This window comes from Aquarana catesbeiana, linkage group LG05 (genome assembly GCF_042186555.1).
Source record: "Aquarana catesbeiana isolate 2022-GZ linkage group LG05, ASM4218655v1, whole genome shotgun sequence".
Lineage (NCBI taxonomy): Eukaryota > Metazoa > Chordata > Amphibia > Anura > Ranidae > Aquarana > Aquarana catesbeiana.
The window spans coordinates 509,293,768-509,311,789 of NC_133328.1; the positions used below are offsets into that span (position 1 = coordinate 509,293,768).

Sequence of the window (18,022 nt, forward strand, 5' to 3'; positions counted from 1 at the left end):
TTTATGTGTACTGCCCCTTTAGCAGCACGATTCTCTCTCTCTATTTGAACTATCTGTGAACAGCGCAGCACCAACCCTCACTCTATTTACTACATATGGGTATGGATTGACCCCCTATTCGGTGCTTGCAGCAGTTCCATCCTGATCCTTCCGTACATGGTAGCGCAGGAATACATATTTACCTTATTTTTGCCATTTAAACCATAGGCGTAATTGATAAACTGGCAGATCCACTGCTAAATACTCGAGCTGGATGCCATCTACCCTTCCTGGGCTCTTCTGGCAGCACAAACCAGGATTCCTGACTTGTGCCAACAACTCAAGTAGACCCCGAGCATCTGAACTACCACTAGAGTAGGTAGCAATCTTTTTCCTACCGACTGTGGATTAGGAGAAAAATAAAAGTCAAGACACTGTCCTAATTCAAGTGAAAACTAGAAACCACTTTATGCAATAAAAATGGATGAGGGCACAACATCACCTTATGATGCGAGACCAAGAATGGCTCCTTGCATGAAAGAGCCGCCAACTCTGCAACTCCACTTCATGAAGTAATAGCAACCAAAGAAGCCACCTTCTGCCATAAAAGGACCAACAGAATCCCCCGATTGGTTCAAAAAGTGGCCTCTGCAAGGACAGTCAAGATCAACTGAAGTCCCAAGGAGGTAAGAATGGCCTGACAGGCGGGACTGTCCTTAACGGTACTTAAGGCCAAACTCCTTTCCTCTACCGATTGGAGGAAGAAAAAGAAAATCTCCCACTCACATATTTCTGCGGGTGCCACTTCCTGGCTTCACCCCAGGCAAAAAAATATTTCAAGTCCTGTAATTGAAGTTCCCCGAAGCTGGCTTCCAGGGGTTCAACAGTGCTGAGATACAGGACTCAAGACCATCAGGTCCCACTGGAATGGGAGTGTCCAAGGAGCAACCCCCGCAAGACTCGCTAGGTCAGTGTACCAAGCCCCTCTGGACTAATTCGGCCAACACTAATATCAGTGTTACCACCTCACGGATTCTTCACAAAAGATGTGGCAAAATCCAAAACAGGGAAAAAAAAAACATCAAATAAAGGGAGAACCAGACCTTAAAAGTGTTATCAGTACATGTACCCCTACTGGCACTGGGACTCTTGTACCGGACACACCTGTCCCAAACTGTTTTAGAACTTGGAATCTAGTAGATTCCATTGCAGAGTTCCCCTTGCCACTATCCTATACCTGGAACATGTATTGGCGATAGAGACAGCACTTGCACTGTCCCAGACAGAATGTGGTACACCTCCCTTAGTCGCATAACCTCTGGTGCCGTCCTGGTGGTTGATATATATGCCTGCAGAGGCATTTCCAGATTGAACCTACAACAGGTTTTTCCTATAATCCAGAGCAAGGCATACTGGCAAAAAATTCCAAGCTATTGGACAGTATTCTCTCCTGTGGAATCTCCTGAAAAGGAAGAATATCAAGCAAAAATTATTTTGCTCTGCATCACCCCGGAAACAGAGCCTTCTGGCAGTCCAATGCCTGGATCTTCAAGTTCCAGACAACGAGAATGAACCTCTGCCAAGACCTGGAGTAGGGCTCTATATAGGGAATGTGCTTTGACCTAAACACAGATTCCTCCTGTAGAAATATATCTCTTGCATAGAGGTCATCACTGAACAGTCTAGCCCATCTGAAACAGAAGGATGTTCAGCGGCTTGAGATCTTAAGATCGACTTCATATCCCTATTTGGTTTTTGAACGGCTACCTTTTAATTGTCTCGCAATAATGAGCCCAAAACTTCTGCTCCAAGAGCAAATGCAGGGCAAAACACCGACGACTCTGACAGACCCAGACAGTACCACCATAAGGTGCACTTCACCTCAGAGACTGCCTAAGATTTTCTGGCCTGAGATACTCTCAAAACACAGCAGCCTCAGATGCCTCCCTCACCCAGGTGGGGAAAGCTTACAGCATCTGGTATTCCCGGGCAATCTCCCATCTATATACTAATCAGGCTTGATCATGCTTAGGCTTCAATCAACCGAGATCAGGCATGATCAAGGTGATGCAGCCGCAGTCTGAGGAAAAATGAATGTGACAGGAAACACTGCAATGCCAAACACCACAGTGGCTCAGATGCCCCCCGACACCACTGTCCATTGGGAGATGTGGACACCGCCAGATCCCTGAACCTGAGAGCGGTGCCCCTGCCTCTCTCTTCTGGAACTATTTAACTGGTATAACAGGTAGATAACACAGCAACTATATTAGCCAACCTAATCTACAGTCCACCAAGGATGCAGGCCTAAAACAATGTTGGTTTACCTCTATGCAACCCCTTAGGTATGCAAGTATGCAGGTATACAAAGTATACTTGCATTTATGTATGCAGTACGAGGCCAATAAGCACACACGCATGTACCCCCAGGCAAACAAGCACATATGCATGTAGCCCCAGGCAAATAAGCCCATATGCATGTGGTTCTATGCAAATAAGCACATATGTATGTAGTCCCAGGAAAACAAGTACATATGTATACAGCTTAATATAAATAAACATACGTATGCAGTACAAATGAAAACATGCCAGCATGTGTTTAAGCAATATGCATCTATGGTATGCATTTATGGAAGCATGTGCTTATGCAACTATTCATTTGGGCAAAATAAGAAAGCGTGCGTTCCTTTAAACATGCATCCATGCAATATGTACCCATGGAAACAAGCATTTACGCAATAAGCAAGCATGCATTTATGAAACATGTTTATGCAACATTACGCAACACGTATATATGCAGACATGTATAAACATGCATCTTTATGCAACCATGTCACTTTATGCAATCCTATATCCTTATGCAACCATGTATCCTTATGCGATCATGTATAACCATGTATATTTAAGCAAACATGTATCTTTATGCAACTCTTTATGCAACTATGAATCTTTATGCGATCATGTATCTTTATGTGATCACGTATATTCATGAAAACATGTATAACCATGTATATTTAAGTAAACATGTATAAACATGTATCGTTATGCAACCATGTATCTCTATGCGATTATGTATCTTTATCCAACCATATATCTTTATGCGATCAAGTAAAACCATGTATATCAATACAAACATGTCTAAACATGCATCTTTATGCAATCACGTATCTTTATGCGATCACGTATCTTCATGCAAACATGTATCACTGTGTATATTTATACAAACATGTCTAAACATACATCTTTATGCAATCGTGTATCTTTATGTAATCATATATAACCATGAATATTTATACTAACATGAACAAACATGCATCCTTGTGCAACCATGCATCCTTGTGCAACTATGATCATGTATCTTCATGCAAACATGTATAACCATGTATATTTATGCAAATGCAACCGCGCATTTCAGCAACCGTGCATTTTAGCTAGTTTGCAAGCATGCATCTGCTTAACTGCAGTTGGGCCCCATACTAGTCCTGCAGGATTTAGCCAAGCACATATGCAATATACTGGAGATACAACTCCTTAAAATGCACCCATGCTCATGTTTTTAAAACGTGTATATTTAAACATGCATTTATGCAACAAGTTTGCAAGCACGTATACTACGCTGCACCTTCCTACCGAGCAGTCAACAACACTTTAAAGTGAACTGCTAACCATCTAGGGGTGTATCAACTTACAGTTGTACAGCTCCCCCGATAAAGCAGTAAATAGGCAGCATATAATCATGACTTGTCTGTCACAAAGTTCTCCCATAGTAAGTACTCACACTTCGTATCCATGGGCTGCTGATTTGTCCCCAGAGGCCTGCTGAACCTGTTGCCACATGGCATGGCCGCCCTTCCACTTCCTGCCTATATAAAAATAGGCCATACTGAGCAAGCCGGCACCCTCTAGTGGCTGGAGGAGAAACAGTAGCCCACATAACCAAGAAGTACATAGCATGATTAAACAGCACACTGCTCCCAGTGGCCTTGATAGGACAGTCAGATCTTTCTTTTTTTAAAAAAAAAAAAAGAGAGAAAATGCAGACTGCTGCAGGACTCTGAACATAACAGGAGTCCAATCTTCACCCATCACAGCGCGCTTTGTCATAAATGACCTTTAGAGACTGGCTCCCCCTTAATCTGGGGTCCACTCCCCTGGACCTGTATAGCACCCTGCAGGAAAGCACCTTGGTCAGAACAAACTCTGCACTGGGTTCCATTATGCAGGGTCCAGCGCCAAAAGGCTGCATTACAGGCAAACCTCGAGGAATCTTCTCTCCTTCCAGTGAGGCTCAGGCACCATCCATTTTGGCTGACAGCTTTTTCAAGTGGATCTGGTTGAAATCCATGATTCTTAATAAAACCGTCCAGACCTCCAAGTATGCCTTCAAGAGCACATGTATCACATCAGTGACTACCACCTTGCAGACACTGGCAAAAAAATGAGGTACTTTCTGTATGGGGGGGTTATATAGAGGGGGACTTCCTGTCTTTTTGATGTGCCAGTGTACTTTCAAATATAGGTGGCGCATAACCCAGATAGTAATTACTATAGCTGCTCTGTGTCCCCTGATGTACGATAAAGAAAACAGGTTTTTTTTAGGCACTTTTACATATAAAGTCTACTAGTAACTACTAAAATTACTTGTGTCTGGTATTCCGTGGAGGGCTACACTGTTTTGACTAACTGCCCCTTACATAAAAAGCCTCAGGGCCGGTTCACACCATAAAAACGCACTCCAGATCCATTCCAAACACATTTCTGCATGCGTGTTTTTGATGCATTTCCCTTCACTTAGCTTAGTGTATTTTTTTTTTAAATACATTTTCCTTACATATGAATTTTTTGTAAAGTGAACTCTCACTTTGGAAGTGAAAATGCTCTACGTCTTTAATAAATCAGGGTCAATGTAAATTATTATGCATTATTTACATTACAAAATAATATATATATATATATATATATATATATATATATATATATATATATATATATATATATATATATATATATATATATATATATATATATATATATATATATACACACACACACATTTTTTTTTTAAACAACAAAACATGCCTATACTTACCTGCGCTGTGTAATGGTTTTGCACAGAGCAGCCCCAATCGTCTTCTTCCCCCGCCGGCTCTCCAGGCCCCTCCTCTTCTTCAGGTGTCCCCACGGAAAAGCTGCTTGCGCCCAAGTCCCGCTGCTGTGTCCGTTAACACAGATATGTCACCATTTTTGATTGACAGCAGCGGGAGCCAATGGCTCCCACTGCTATTAATCTGTCCAATAAGGAGAGCTGGAGCCGCTGTGCTTGTGCACATAGCTGGAATGGATCGGCTCAGGTAAGAAAAAGGAGAGGTCAGGGGGGAGCTGCAGCACAGAAGGTTTGAAAATGCATTAAAGTGGAAAACCTTAAGGCTTTACAACCACTTTATATTTTTCTTTAGTAAAATCCTATGTTATTTTTTCCTTCAAGGGTTGTCTGTAGAATCAACTCAATGTTATCCTATGGGTCAATGCAAAAAAAAAAAAAAGTGCCAGAGAATGCTAGAAATGAGCAATAGTGGTTAAAAAAGGTCAGCTACCCCTTCAAAAAACACCTTGCTCTACTTAAAAATAAGTGCAATTAGGCTGCAGTCACACATGATTGTGGGCGGAATTGCCGCAATTCAGCCCCATGATTTCAAATGACTGCAAAACGCGGTAAATTGTTGTGCGGTAAATCGGGCTGCAATCATGGCAAAGTGTGAAGCTGTCGCCCAAAATAAGCTCATGTTCCTTTTGCAGCAAAATCAATGCCGCGATTGGGGTGCCATTAGGAGTAATCACGTCCCGCAGCCATTTGAAATCCCGGGGAGGAATCGTGATTCAGCTCATGTTCATATGTGAATGCAGTCTTAAAGTGTTACTAAAGGCATTTGTTTTAATTAAAATAAGCCTGTAATACGCACCTGCTCTGTGCAATGGTTAGGAGGAATGGGCCCCCTCCAGGCACACCTGTCCTTAATGTATCCACTGCTATCTATGCTTAAATTTTTAGACTTTTAAAACTATAGAGTTAGGACCGCAGTATACAGAGAAGCCTTGACGAGGCACTGTGGCTTTCACATACATTTGCAAATGTGTGCAACTAAACCCTCTGTCATTGATATGAACTGCTATGGCTAATTTGGTTTTCTTGCAGGCTAGCTGGTAAGTTTGCTGGGAAATTTTTTGTTGTTTGTAATGGAAGTTATTCATAATAATAGTGTAACAGGTTTCTCACTCAGAGTAGATCCTTTGACATTTATCCTGGGATATTTTGATTCCCCTTTTTGGAGTATAAATTATTGGCAGTTTCTCAGCCACTTTTTGCTGCCTGTAGATTTATCACTGTTAAATGGGTATCAGCTTTTCCCCCCTTCAAAAACCGAATGATTACAACAGTTAAACAAGTGTATTCTATATGAGAAGCAAACATTTTTTATGTAACGCTATGTTTAATTTTGACCGTATATGGTAAAGGTTGGACTCTTCGGTTTGAATTTTGTGTTTACTTTTATATATGGGTCTGGACTCTTTAGGAATGGACTGGGATTTTTTCAGTTATTTTTGTGTATTTGTATTGTTCTCATGTTCAATTAAATACCTCTGTTATATTTTTTTTTTTTTTTTTTTTTTTGTTAAATACAATCTGGTTAAAAACAAAGTTTTTTTATTGAGGTGAGGGAAGGCAGCTAGCTGTAAAATGTTTGTTACCTTAATGTAGGGAATGCAATAAGGTAAAAATGTGTTGGCTTTAGAATCACTTTAATGTGTTTCCCCTGTGAAAACTTCACAATTCCAATAATTCTACCTTGCCTGTAATGGATGAGGCTAAGAAACGAGAGTAGATGGCCTTTTTTTTTACATGCTTTTGTGCTACCTACATTTCAGTGTTGTTTTAAGGACAATAATCTATTCATGTAAAGTAGAAGTCCATCTAGAGGTGGTGTGGAAAGCAGCCTTGGTTTGCTTCTACAGCAAGCACTTAATGCAATATCTTTACCTAATGCCTCCACCGCAAGAAGGAAAAAAAGAACAACAATAAAACCATCCATTGTGCCTTAAATCTTTAAGCTTATGAATTTTAAATGTTTTCCTAAAGACTTTGTGTTTCCATAGTAACAATAAATCCATCGAAGCATCCAATACTGACTGTGTTGGCCACACTAAAGAGGCATAATCTGAGAAACTTCTCATAAATCTGTAAAACTTGACCTATAGATTACAGTGAAAAATAGTCCCACTTGGCATTATTAAAGGAAATTGAGCAGTGACTATTTTATTGGTATACACTTTATGTTGATAACACAATATTAAAGCACATTGCGCACTATAAATGAAAAAAAATTAAAAAAGGAAATTATGCTAATTTTTTCTTAACATTGGATCAGAATCAAGAAAACAAAAAGTTAAATAAAATGCAAAGGAGGTGTGATTTTGTAGCTGCCAAATTATTTACAAATGTAAAATTATCCCAAGGCCTATTTCAATGCTGAAGAAACACCCTAAAAGAAAAAAAAAAAAAAAACTAAAGCACCAACAAAATCCAAACAGTAACAAAGCAGAACCCTACTGTTAATATAAAAACATCTAACCCAATTTTCTGTGGCCTTGTGGCTGCAACTATAGTAGGTGCTCAATTTCTAAAGGGTCACGAAAGCCTTCTTTTAGAGCCATATTACAAAAAAAATGAATGTAACAGACATTTGTTAAGTGAATTAAAGAATCATTCTCTTTAGGGGCTCATTTGCACTGGCACAGAGGCCCATACAGAAGTTTGTTTATGGAGAGGCAATGGCTGTATGGCATTACAGTACCTTGAAAAAGTATTCATAGACCTTGAAATTTTTCAACTTTTGCCTTGTTACAACCAAAAACGTAAATCTATTTTATTGGGATTTTATGTGATAGGCCAACACAAAGTGGCACATCATTGTCAAGTGGAAGGAAAATGATAAAATGGTTTTCACAATTTTTTACAAATACTTATGTGAAAAGTGTGGCGTGTATTTGTATTCAGCCCCCCTGAGTCAATTCTTTGTAGAACCACCTTTCGCTGCAATAACAGCTGCAAGTCTTTTTGGAGATGTCTCTACCAGCTTTGCACATCTAGAGAGTGATATTTTTGCCCAGAGCTCAAGCTCTGTCAAATTGGATGACAGAGCTTGACGCTGTTCTAGATGCATAGATGAACTGCTATTGTATGGGTCTCTGTGTCTGTGTAAGTGAGCCCTAAAGAGAATTAATTATTTTTTTTCTACAAATTGATGTTAAAAAAATAACTAGGCTAACAAAGGCATTCATGACACTTAACAAATTGAGTGCCTGGTAAGGTACAACCACTGAAAATTGGGTTGTTTTTATAAGTAGGCTTCTGCTTTGTTACCTTTTGGATTTTGTTGGTGTTGTTTCGAGGAGTTTTTTCATGAACGCTGTACAGGTCTCTGCGCCCATGTAATTGAGCCCTTAGTGATTTTACCAAACAAGTTTAACTTCAGTCAATGAAAGGTTTATGCTGAAGACATTTCAGTAGTTTGTAGCTCAGTCTCTATATTTGCTACTTTTGAAGTTAGCTACAAATTCACCAGCTTTAGTAGCTATACATAATCAAAGTTATACAGGTTTGTGGTTTCGGAAAGGGAAACACCCTTAAAGTAGGCACCTCATCCCAGATAAAGATTGGATGAGTGAAAAAGGAAGGAAAGGGATTTTTACGGTGCAATTTATTCAAATATAAAAGAGAAGGCTATATGTTTTTTTCCACTTTCTGTTAAAAAACAGTTTTATTGTTTACATTAAAAACAGACACATATGTCAATAATTTGTGACAATACAATTAAAACAGCGTGGTCAATAATGGAGGATAACATATAGGATATACGCTACGAATTCACAAATAGTCGTTATTGCATACTAGCCCGACATGTTTCGCATTAGTCGCTTTATCAAGGGGTATGCAATTGAGTAGCGAGTCATCCAATACTTTTAAATTATTCTACAAAAGAAGAAAAAGGGTTTTACATATAGAAAAAATATATTTTGCAATAATAATACAACATGAGATAAAGAATGTGTTATCACTCTGAGGCACCCTGAGCAACTTATAATAACTCTTTGATGTAAGTGATACTCACTTAATTTTATATTCTCTACAAATCCAATTAACCCTTTATACAATGATATTTATCCCCTTATATTGAATACCCTTTTGTTTTGTACAACAGCTTCACCTGACTGCTCCCTGTGGTTGCATATTTAGCCTCCCTTGCTATCCCGCTCGGCTGTGTCTGCATACACTGGTTCTGACGAGTCCATCTAGGGTCAATTATTTTGGGGGTAAGCCTTTATGGGTGCCTCAGAGTGATAACACATTCTTTATCTCATGTTGTATTATTATTGCAAAATATATTTTTTCTATATGTAAAACCCTTTTTCTTCTTTTGTAGAATAATTTAAAAGTATTGGATGACTCGCTACTCAATTGCATACCCCTTGATAAAGCGACTAATGCGAAACATGTCGGGCTAGTATGCAATAACGACTATTTGTGAATTCGTAGCGTATATCCTATATGTTATCCTCCATTATTGACCACGCTGTTTTAATTGTATTGTCACAAATTATTGACATATGTGTCTGTTTTTAATGTAAACAATAAAACTGTTTTTTAACAGAAAGTGGAAAAAAACATATAGCCTTCTCTTTTATATTTGAATAAATTGCACCGTAAAAATTCCTTTCCTTCCTTTTTCACTTATACATAATCAAAGTCACTCTGTACCAAGTTGCAAGTAAGGAAACCAACAGAGCAGTGGCAAAAATTTTTGGGGGGGTCCTGAAAAAAAAAACATCAATTGCAGCCTCACTGTACCCCATCAAATGCAGCCACTGTACCCCATCAAATGCTGCCACTGTGCCCCATCAAACGCTGCCACTGTGGGCCCCCCCAGCTCACTGGCTTGCCGTCTGCCCAGCACTTACCCCATCTGGGTGGCAAGTCAGGCATGCGGGTGACAGCGGCGAGCCATGGGACCTTGCAGCGGGTCAGACAGCGGCTCCGACAGCGGCTCCTGTGTCCTCCGTGCGTCTCCTCCCCTCCTCCTGATAGGTGTCCAATCGTAGCGCCTGTCCTTTTAGTCAATCAGGTGACGAGTAACCTGATTGACTGAGAGGTGATTCAGTGTTAGGAAAGCAAATATTTATTTGCTTTTCTAACAAACATGGGTGGACTGCGAGCACAACACGTTGCACTCGCAGTTCACCTTTTTTGAAGCCTATTAGAGCCTATGGCTCTAGACAGACGCTTCAAAAATACACCCCTGCCGCTGGAATTAGGGCGCTCGGCATCTGAAAAGGGGCCTGGCGCCTGAATAGGGGGTGGCAGCGGCTATAGATTCATGCAATGCATGAATCTATCCATTATACACAGAAGGGGGTGACTGGAGAGAGGGGGCAGCACCCGTGTTCCCTTAATTGACACACTGCCACTGCAACAGAGTAGTATGGAAGCATGCAACATAAGGTAATCAGTCTATTTCTGTGTTGCCACAATGGTGAAAACCCCAACAGTGCCTGATAAAAAGGTCCAGCACTTGTTGTTATTGAGAAAACATGCAACACTCCTGGCTCTCAAAATTCAGTGCAAGTGTGAAATGGCCTTCACACTATGACAGTACAGTAGCAGTATTCCACTTTACTATATTTCATATTTGCCTGACAGATTCATGCCTGTATGCTGAACATGATAAAGGGGGTTTGGAAGGGCTCACACATGATCAATACATAGCCCCAGAGAGTCCCTAATTTGCATATCACTTTGTTATTTACTAAATGAAATGTAAAATGTTTAGTTAATATTTTCTTTTTGTTTAACCACTTCAAAATAGATCCAATTCTGACATTTCTCACATACCTGTAAAAGCCTGCATTTTTTCAGGGGTGTGGGAGGTGGGGGGGGGGCATTCCTGCATCCACATCGCTTGTGTGGATGCAGGAATCGATCAGTGTGTTTCACCTCAATTACTGAACATAGAAAATAAGAAAAATAAAAATGATGACAGTGCGCCCTCTCTCCAGAAGAAAAAAAATGACTGACTCAGGCAGAGCCGTGAATCACCCCTCCCCACCCATAGCTATTATCTGCTCTGTATAGCTGCATACACACACTTAATTCAAGAAAGACAGCCCAAATGCAAACAGTTACGACCATCTTTAAACCATCCACTGTGATACTAGTGTCTAGGTACACCATTTATTAAATGTTTATTTGTAAAATAAGAAATCTATATGAACATCAGTTTAAATCAAAAGTAAAAACGGATCCCTAATCATTATAGTTTCCCTTTAATAGCTAATAAAACAAAATAGGGGAAACAAAATTGCTCTACTTCATAGCTACTCATTTTATAAGGATTAGCCTCTCTTATAATATGCTTGCTTTTTTTATTATTGATTAGCATTTCTTATAATATGCGCTTTTTTTTATAGGTCCCAACTCCAATCAATATTAAACATTTACCTTAGGAGAAATTTAAACTGGTACACCTTTTAAACTAGGCACAGGGATATTAAAACTTTTGTCAAATACAACATAACTATTTTGCATTCTATGACTTTAGCAATATGAAGACCCACAGAATTCTTTATGCCGACTTAAATTACTTTGAAACCCAAACTCTATATAAGCATTCTTATTGGTTTACAGTTTTCTACAAATGACAGGAAAATGTGTGTCACAAGGGCATGCAAATCTATCCTATTTTTAATATGACTTGTAGGTAGCTAGATGGCAGATGTCACATGCAGGCATACATTGCCCAGAATTTAATGCTCTGCTTCTGAGTACAATTCTTGAAAAGTCACACCAAGATTGCTAGAACTGCATTTTAAGGCTTGGTTCACACTGGAACCAGCTGCGGATCGCACAAGAGTGCTGTGCGTCCCTGTTCCCCATTTCAGGGACGAATCTTTGCCTGAATTCGGCCCTGAAATGGAGCCAAAGATGCACAGCGTTTCTGTGCAGTGCGCTCCGTAGCCGCAACGGAGATATGTGAACAGGCTCCATAGGGAGCCAGTCACTTTCTCCTGCTAAGCGATTTGGATGCGGGGAAACCCACATCTAATTCGCATAGGTGTGAACCCGGCCTAAAGGAGAAGTTCACCTTGAGGCCCGGTTCACACCTATGCGAATTGGATACGGCTTACACTGCATTCAATTTGCATGACATTTTAAAATACGATCATTTGAATGAGGCTTGTTCACTGATGTGCATTGCATTCGCACTCCGCATTGCCCAAAAAAGTGTGCGTTTTCTGGGCATTGCGGTGTGAATTGTAAGCACATTATCTTCTATGGGAACGCATCTGATTTGCAGATGCATTCCGTTGTGAACAGGATAAAATACTGACCTGATCCTGATCAAAAACTGACATGAAACTCTGAACAACTGATTTTTCTCTTCGCAGGGAAACCTGAGCTTCAATTCGCACTGCACATGTGTGAACCGGGCCCTAATAAAATAAATAAATGCAAGTACTAAAAATGTGCATTTATTATTTTTCTACTAGGAGCCTGCATTGCATCTGCAATCAACATAACATGGGTGCCCTACAGAACTCCTGCAGACTTCTCAGTGTATCTGTATGCTTGTACCTTGTACACCAGTGACAACGCTGCCACACCTGGATTCCATGGTGGAAGATTTATTTTAAAGCAATTCAAGTGACTTACAAGAAACCCTTGTTTGCAATTATTTCCTGTAGAAGAATCATAAGACAGGCTCATATCATACACGTCAACAGCATGTCACATTGGTATTCGAATTAAACAAAAAGTATTACAGAAATCTGCAACTTTCGTTTTTTGAAGATACATTTGACCATTTCCTAAAACGCAAAAAAAAAAAAAAAACAAAAGCATCTGTTTTTCACTTGCTCCCAAAGTATAAGAATGCACTGCAAATAAATCACTTTTCAAGCAACACAAACATTTGAAAAATCCAGAATTTCATGGGTTTCCTTACCTTAAAAGCTGCTAGAATGATCCGCGTTACTTTCTCTTTGACTGATTCCTGAAGGATATCAGAGAGCACTGGTACAATGTTGTACCTTCGCAAATACTCGCACATTTGAGGGCTGAATGCGAGCAACCAGATAGAAAAGATCATTTGATACTGAAGCTGGAATCCACATTTGTTACTTAATACGGACATAATGCTAGATAAAAATAAACACAATGTAAGAAAAAAAAAAAAAAAAAAACACATAATACTTCTAGTGAACATGTGTATACTATATTACAGCGCATGATAAGGAGGTTTCTATTTTAAGGATCCATTAAGGCTTGATTCACACCTATGTAGTTTGTAGTTTGCATATTCCAGGTGCATTTTGCGTTTTTCAATATATGCTCTTGATCCATTGAAGTCTATGGAACCAAAAACCAGAAAAAAGTCCCTGGCCCTTTCCATAAAATGCACAGATGTGAACTACATCCAAACCATGTTAAATGGGCTGTAGTGTGTTTCTGCAAAACTGAAAACACACTAAAAAAAGCATAGGTGTGAACCAGGCCTTAAAGAATAAGAAGACCTTTCTTGAATAGTTTGCAATGTCTACTCAAAGCTATTACTGTACCTGATTTTTTAAATCCTCACATATTGGATTGCTCTTAAAACTAAGGTTTTTGACTAAACCAGACTCCACCACACTAAAAAAATGGTGGCAAGTATATTTTTAGTTGCCATGAGCAATACCTTTTCTTTCCAGTTCTATTTTTTTGCCACAAAAACCATGACAAGGTCACTGGTCTGACGTCCTATGCTTTATTCTGCATTTTAGTGATTATCCTAGAACACTTAAAGTCTAACTAATAGGCTTTTTTTTTTTTTTTTTCATTTTGCATATAGTAATGGGGGTTAAAAACTCTGTCAATTATTTTGTCATTTTTGTCCCATAGGGAAAGATTCCCTTCATTTCTTGTCCCATAACCAACACAGGAAGTCAGAGTAAATCCCTCCAAAGTGAGGGAATCCTGCTGTGTCACCATAGTCACCAGAACCATTGGAAAATTCCTCCTCCATAACTTTTCTGCTGTAAATCCCAAAAATTGGATTTTTTTTTTTACTTTTGCTTTCGATAATAATGGTAAACAGGACAAATAGAGAGGATAAAATTCCCTAATGAGGGCACAGACAGCAACTGACAGATATAAAGATAAAAATCAAATATAGGTGTGGAGCTGTATGTATTGCAATACCCCAACCCCTGTGCAAAAAATAAAAAATATTCCAAAAAAAGTGCTAACTTGTATAAATACTGATGTCACATAAAATGTTACTACCTACTAAAAGAATCCCCTATTCAAAATATCACAGTAAAAATATCATCTCAATAAAGTGCAACAAAACATCCACGCAATAAAGTGCAGTGATACCATAAAATCCCAATCCAAAAAAAGTGCTATTAATATGCAATATAAAGTCTCTGTCAATTTGCACAGTCTCTAGTGCAAATTAAAGTGCTTCAATAAAGTGCAGCTTCAGTCTCAGGGTCTTTATTCTCTTAATGTAATCACACGTGCTCCCCTCCTGCACACCTCACTCACAGGAGCTCCTTGACCCCTTATTTATAGTAAATGGGTCAATAGTGCTTTAAGATGTAACTCTCCTCCTGCCGCACACCAGGACATGTACTGTATTCTCCATGTTTTCCAGAACTCTCTAGCAAGGCACATATATGGGGAAGAAAACCAGGAGGCAGCCTCCATTAGTGTAAAACCATTTTTATTCTTGGTTAACAATAGAGCTGCACGATTAATCAAGGAGAATCGTTATCACGATTCTCCGCCCGCCGCGATCGCAACTCCGGATTTGTGCGATTCTGACCATTAAGCAATTTGAATGTTTTGAGTTGAAAAGCGCACGCCGCACACCGATCCATGTTGTCCCCAGGATGTCTCCCTGTTTCGGAGCGGAGATGAAGCCGTCGGAGCCAGCGTGCTGACGTTACTCAGCAAAGAAGAATGCGATTGGTCGGGAAAGTAATGTTTCTTCTTCACAGCGGTCACGGGGACAAGCGTGGCTGCAGGCTGAGGAAATGTGAGCTGCTTTACTTTTTTTTTTTTTTAGAATCATCAAATGCTTAATCTTTTTTTCTCTTCAATCAAGTCTCCATTAATCTCTCTGAATTAATCAAAAATAGAGTGAGTGATTGAGAGAAAGAGAGAGAGAGATTAATTCAGAGAGATTGATTAATTGAGAGATTGATATAGAGAGAAATTGATTGAGAGTCTCAATCAATCTCTCCCTCTCAAGCAATCTCTCTCTTTCTCAAATCACTCTCTCTCAATCACTCTCTCTCCTAAAAAAAAATTACGTCGCGAGAATCATGAGAGAATCATGAACTTTTTATTCTAAGTAAAAAAAATTGTGATTCTCATTTTGGCCAGAATCGTGCAGCTCTAGTTAAGAACAATAAAAATTAACTGACACCACTTGGCTTGTCTGTCACAAACTATAACACACATAGGAACTTCCTGGAACACTCCAGCGCATTTTGTCGTAATGTCGTCATCAGGTCATTGATGACATCATTATGACTAAATACGTTGGGCAGGGCTCCTTGTGTCACTTCCGCTTTCATATTTTCAGTCTGTGGAGTGCAGGAGCTTTTCAGGAAGTTCCTATGTGTAACATATTACATGACATAAGTATTTATACGAGTTAGCACTTTGTAATATTTTTACATTTTTACAGGGTATAAATATGATGTATGGGCAGCTGTTACCTGCTGAAGAGTTCATAGCACAGAGTATGCGGTTGAGCAACTGACAGGTGTTCTAATCCCTTATTAAAAAATGAATTTGACATTTAAAAACTACTACACAAGCAATTTTATAACATGAAATCAAAGTGTATCCTGCCTTCTGAAGTACAGAGGTGAGAGAAGGCGTTTCAGGAGGCAGTGTCCGTACAGGAAGCACTGCCTGCAGGCAGCAAGGTAACATGCCATCTATCATTTTCCTAAAACAACCAAAAATTATTGTAATAATGGTAAAATAGAGGCATTATGTACACTACTTGTACAAAAAAGCTTTTCCTGCTTGTGTGGTTGGATCATGGTTTTTCGAAGCGGTTTTCCACTGAAAACTTTGGGGCTGACCATGTCAAAACAAGCAGTTAGATGATTCAACTTCGCACTCTACTTTCTTCAGAAGAAAAGAAGTGTTCCAGTACCACCTGAAAATAAATTTGTGTAATTACAGGATTTTTTTTTTTCCTTTTTTGTAATGTGTACTATTCCAAACTGTCTTGAATTTGGTCTGCCCTCTGCCACTCCATTCATCTGCTCAATTCCTCTGTTTTATGCTTCCAGCTTTGCTGCAAATTTTGCTTTGCAGTCTCTACTTGAGGAAAACACCATCAATATCAAAAGGTGGACAGGTGGTTATCAGAATAAAGCAATGTATATAAAGATATAGGTGATCTACAGGCTGAGGGAGGAATTATCAATAATTCATAAAACTTCCACATACAGAACTCCCTTGAACAGCAAGCAACCATAAAAAGGTACTATATATTTTGTTTCAGTTAGGTGGATGTAAACCAGCTCCTTAACCACTTGAAGACCAAGCCTTTTCTGGCACATTTTGTTTACAAGTTTAATCAGTATTTTTTGCAAGAAAATTACTTATAACCTGCAAACATTATATATATTTTTTTTTTAGCAGAGACTCTAGGGAATAGAATGGCGATTGTTGCAATTCTTTATGTCACACAGTATTTGCGCAGCAGTTTTTCAAACACAATTTTTTGGGAAAAAATACATTTTAATGAATAAAAAAATTAAAAAAAATAAAAAAAACAAAAAAAAACACAACATTATACCCCATTTTTCTATAATATGAAAAATGATGTTACGCCGAGTAAATAGATACCCAATATGTCATGCTTTAAAATCGCGCACAATTGTGGAATGTCGACAAACTACAGTACCGTATATACTCGAATATAAGTCGAGATTTTCAGCCCTTTTTTTTAGGCTGAAAGTGCCACCCCCAACTTATACTCGAGTCACCGTCATCTGCCTACATGATCAGCCTGTTATGCAGACAGACGGCGGCCAGCGTGTGATAATACCATTCGGCGGCCATTCCACTGTTCAAAAGCCGCGCCTCCTCCTCGTCTGTGATAGGCAGAACACTCCATTTCCCAGCAGTCAGTGTAAGCCTATCACGGACATTCTCTCATCCTCGTCCGTGGTATGAATTTCAAAAGAGCCAACTTCCCTAAACTACAAACCTTGCTAAAAGGCATAAATTGGGATAAAATATTAGGAACAAAGAATACGGAGGAGACATGGGTTTGCTTTAAGAGCATATTAAATAAGGGCATTAGCCAATGTATCCCATTGGGTAATAAATTTAAAAGAGCGAACAAACATCCTGGATGGCTTAACTCCAATGTAAAAATGCATATAAAAGCAAAGGAGAAGGCCTTCAAAAAATACAAGGTTGAGGGATCATCCACAGCATTCAGAATTTATAAAGAATGCAATAAGAAATGTAAGGGTGCAATTAGGTTGGCTAAGATAGAACATGAAAGACACATAGCGGAGGAGAGCAAAAAAAATCCCAAGAAATTCTTTAAGTATGTAAACAGTAAAAAAGGGAGGACAGACCATATTGGCCCCATAAAGAATGAGGAAGGACATCTGGTTACAAAGGATGGGGAGATGGCAAAGGTATTGAATTTATTCTTCTCCTCAGTCTTCACGAGTGAATCGGGGGGCTTCAGTAACCAAAACTGCAGTGTTTATCCTCATGACACAACACAGGAAGCACCTACATGGTTAATAGAGGACGGAATTAAAATTAGACTTGAGAAACTTAACATTAATAAATCACCGGGACCAGATGGCTTGCATCCGAGGGTACATAGGGAACTCAGTCAGGTGATTGCCAGACCGTTGTTCCTAATTTTTACAGACAGTCTATTGACTGGAATGGTAC

General features: G+C 39.2%; 1 protein-coding gene across 2 annotated transcripts in view; it reads right to left on the reverse strand.

Annotated features, from left to right (window-relative positions):
• ATP6V1H (ATPase H+ transporting V1 subunit H) overlaps window positions 1-18,022 on the reverse strand; it is a 198,033-nt gene that overhangs the window by 94,209 nt on the left and 85,802 nt on the right. For both annotated transcript variants that reach the window (XM_073631599.1, XM_073631600.1), the window contains exon 10: window positions 13,035-13,227. In XM_073631599.1, coding sequence (XP_073487700.1) covers window positions 13,035-13,227 — 193 coding nt within the window. The remainder of the gene's footprint in view (window positions 1-13,034; window positions 13,228-18,022) is intronic.